We start from the raw sequence: 1,569 nt of genomic DNA, 5'->3' as shown, positions 1-1,569 counted from the left end.
CCAAACAACAATGATGGCTGCAACCAAAAAAATAGCCGGGCATTGTGGTGGGCACCTGTGGTCCCAGCTACTTGGGAGGCAGAGGCAGGAGACTCGGTTGAGCCCAGGAGTTGGAGGTTGCTGTGAGCTGTGATACCACGGCACTCTACCCAGGGGGACAGTTTGAGGCTCTGTCTCAAAAAAAAAAGAAAGATAATTTATTGAATTGGAGAATTGCAAGCAACTGAGGCTGACTGTGTATGGGTATTCAGCCGTTGGAGAATAGTACAAAGATGGATTTCTGTTTTGCTTAGAGTCCTGGATCCCAAGTGTATGTGCTTTTTCTTCAGCCCCACCCTTTCATCTTCTCCTTCACAGATGGCAGAAGATCTTCAAGTCCCGCCTGGTGGAGTTGGTAGTGACATATGGCAACACCTTCTTTGTGGTTCTCATTGTCATCCTTGTGCTGTTGGTCATCGGTGAGTGAGCTGTGGCTGAGAGTGGATTCCTGATCTGACCTTGGCCTCTGCTGCAAATCCCTGTGCCGTTTCTGATATGTAGTGTACAATTTTGGCTTTTTAGAGTCAGACTGTTTAAATGCTTCCTGTCTTTTGGGGAAGAGGTGTTCTTTACCCATACTGCTAACTGGAGTATGGCCTTTACTTTGAGAGGTACCTTTAGCAGTGGGCAGGGGCTTATAGCAAGCAGCCTTTGTGCACCTTTATGATGACCACCTTGCATTTCTGAGGCACTCCTCAGATCATTCTAGAACCTAAAGCCAAGAGCAGCTAATTGGCCCATAACCTTAGTCTAAGTAGCACTGCTTACCCAGGACCCCAGTCACTTAACAACAGAGTTCATTTTCTCCCTCAGTGCTTAAAAAAGGGCTTCTAATAGGGGACTGAGCAGCCAGGTGGACAGGGAGCCCAGCTGGGCAGTCCTGCTGTGTTCTGTAGTATGAGGAGGAGACCAAGATATCTGGCAGCATAACTTAGAGACAAATCCCAGACGTCTCTGGATCTGGGCTAGGCTTTAGGTTTTCGGGGATCCTTCCAGCTCTGTAGTTCTATAAGCCTGGACATTGAGGTGCATACCAGCAGGGACTTGAAAGATAAACTGGCCTAGGGGCAAGCTCAAGGGATGGGGCCAGAGGCCAGGTGGTCTTAAGGTGGTGACATGAAACTGCTTGGCGATAGGAGGAATGAATAAAGCTCTTGTCTGCCTGTTAGATATTTGTTGTTTTGCTTTGGTAAGTGATCATTATGTCCTCCTGTTAGGACTCTATAAAGTATTGACTTGCCTCTGCTGTGACAGCAATCTTGTCTTAGAGCTGTGATGACCAAGTACTCCTCTCCCTGAGTCCTTAACAGAAACACAGCAGGGAGTAGGAGGTTGCAGTTCAGGGGAATGCACCAAGCTCCACCCGCTAGCTGGGGCATTAGGCATTTCTCCTTTCTGATATCCGGGCCTGACAGAATGTGTTCAGACAGGACTACTTCTGAACAGGCCAGGTGTGGCCTGCTAATTCCCAGCCACAGAGGGTAGCTGAGCTGCTGGCTGCCCTCATACCTCACTTTTTTTTTTTTTGAG

At 48.3% G+C, this 1,569-nt stretch overlaps 1 protein-coding gene across 3 annotated transcripts in view; it reads left to right on the top strand.

Moving 5' to 3' along the window:
* Positions 1-1,569, top strand: part of BCAP31 (B cell receptor associated protein 31) — a 32,002-nt gene that overhangs the window by 3,513 nt on the left and 26,920 nt on the right. For all 3 annotated transcript variants that reach the window (XM_003802535.3, XM_012813202.2, XM_023508476.1), the window contains exon 3: positions 358-458. In XM_003802535.3, the coding sequence (XP_003802583.1) occupies positions 358-458 (101 nt within the window). The remainder of the gene's footprint in view (positions 1-357; positions 459-1,569) is intronic.

This window comes from Otolemur garnettii, unplaced genomic scaffold, assembly GCF_000181295.1.
Source record: "Otolemur garnettii isolate 467f Iridium unplaced genomic scaffold, OtoGar3 scaffold00249, whole genome shotgun sequence".
Lineage (NCBI taxonomy): Eukaryota > Metazoa > Chordata > Mammalia > Primates > Galagidae > Otolemur > Otolemur garnettii.
The sequence above is the reverse complement of the archived record's forward strand: the minus strand, read 5'-3'. Positions and strand labels throughout refer to the sequence as shown.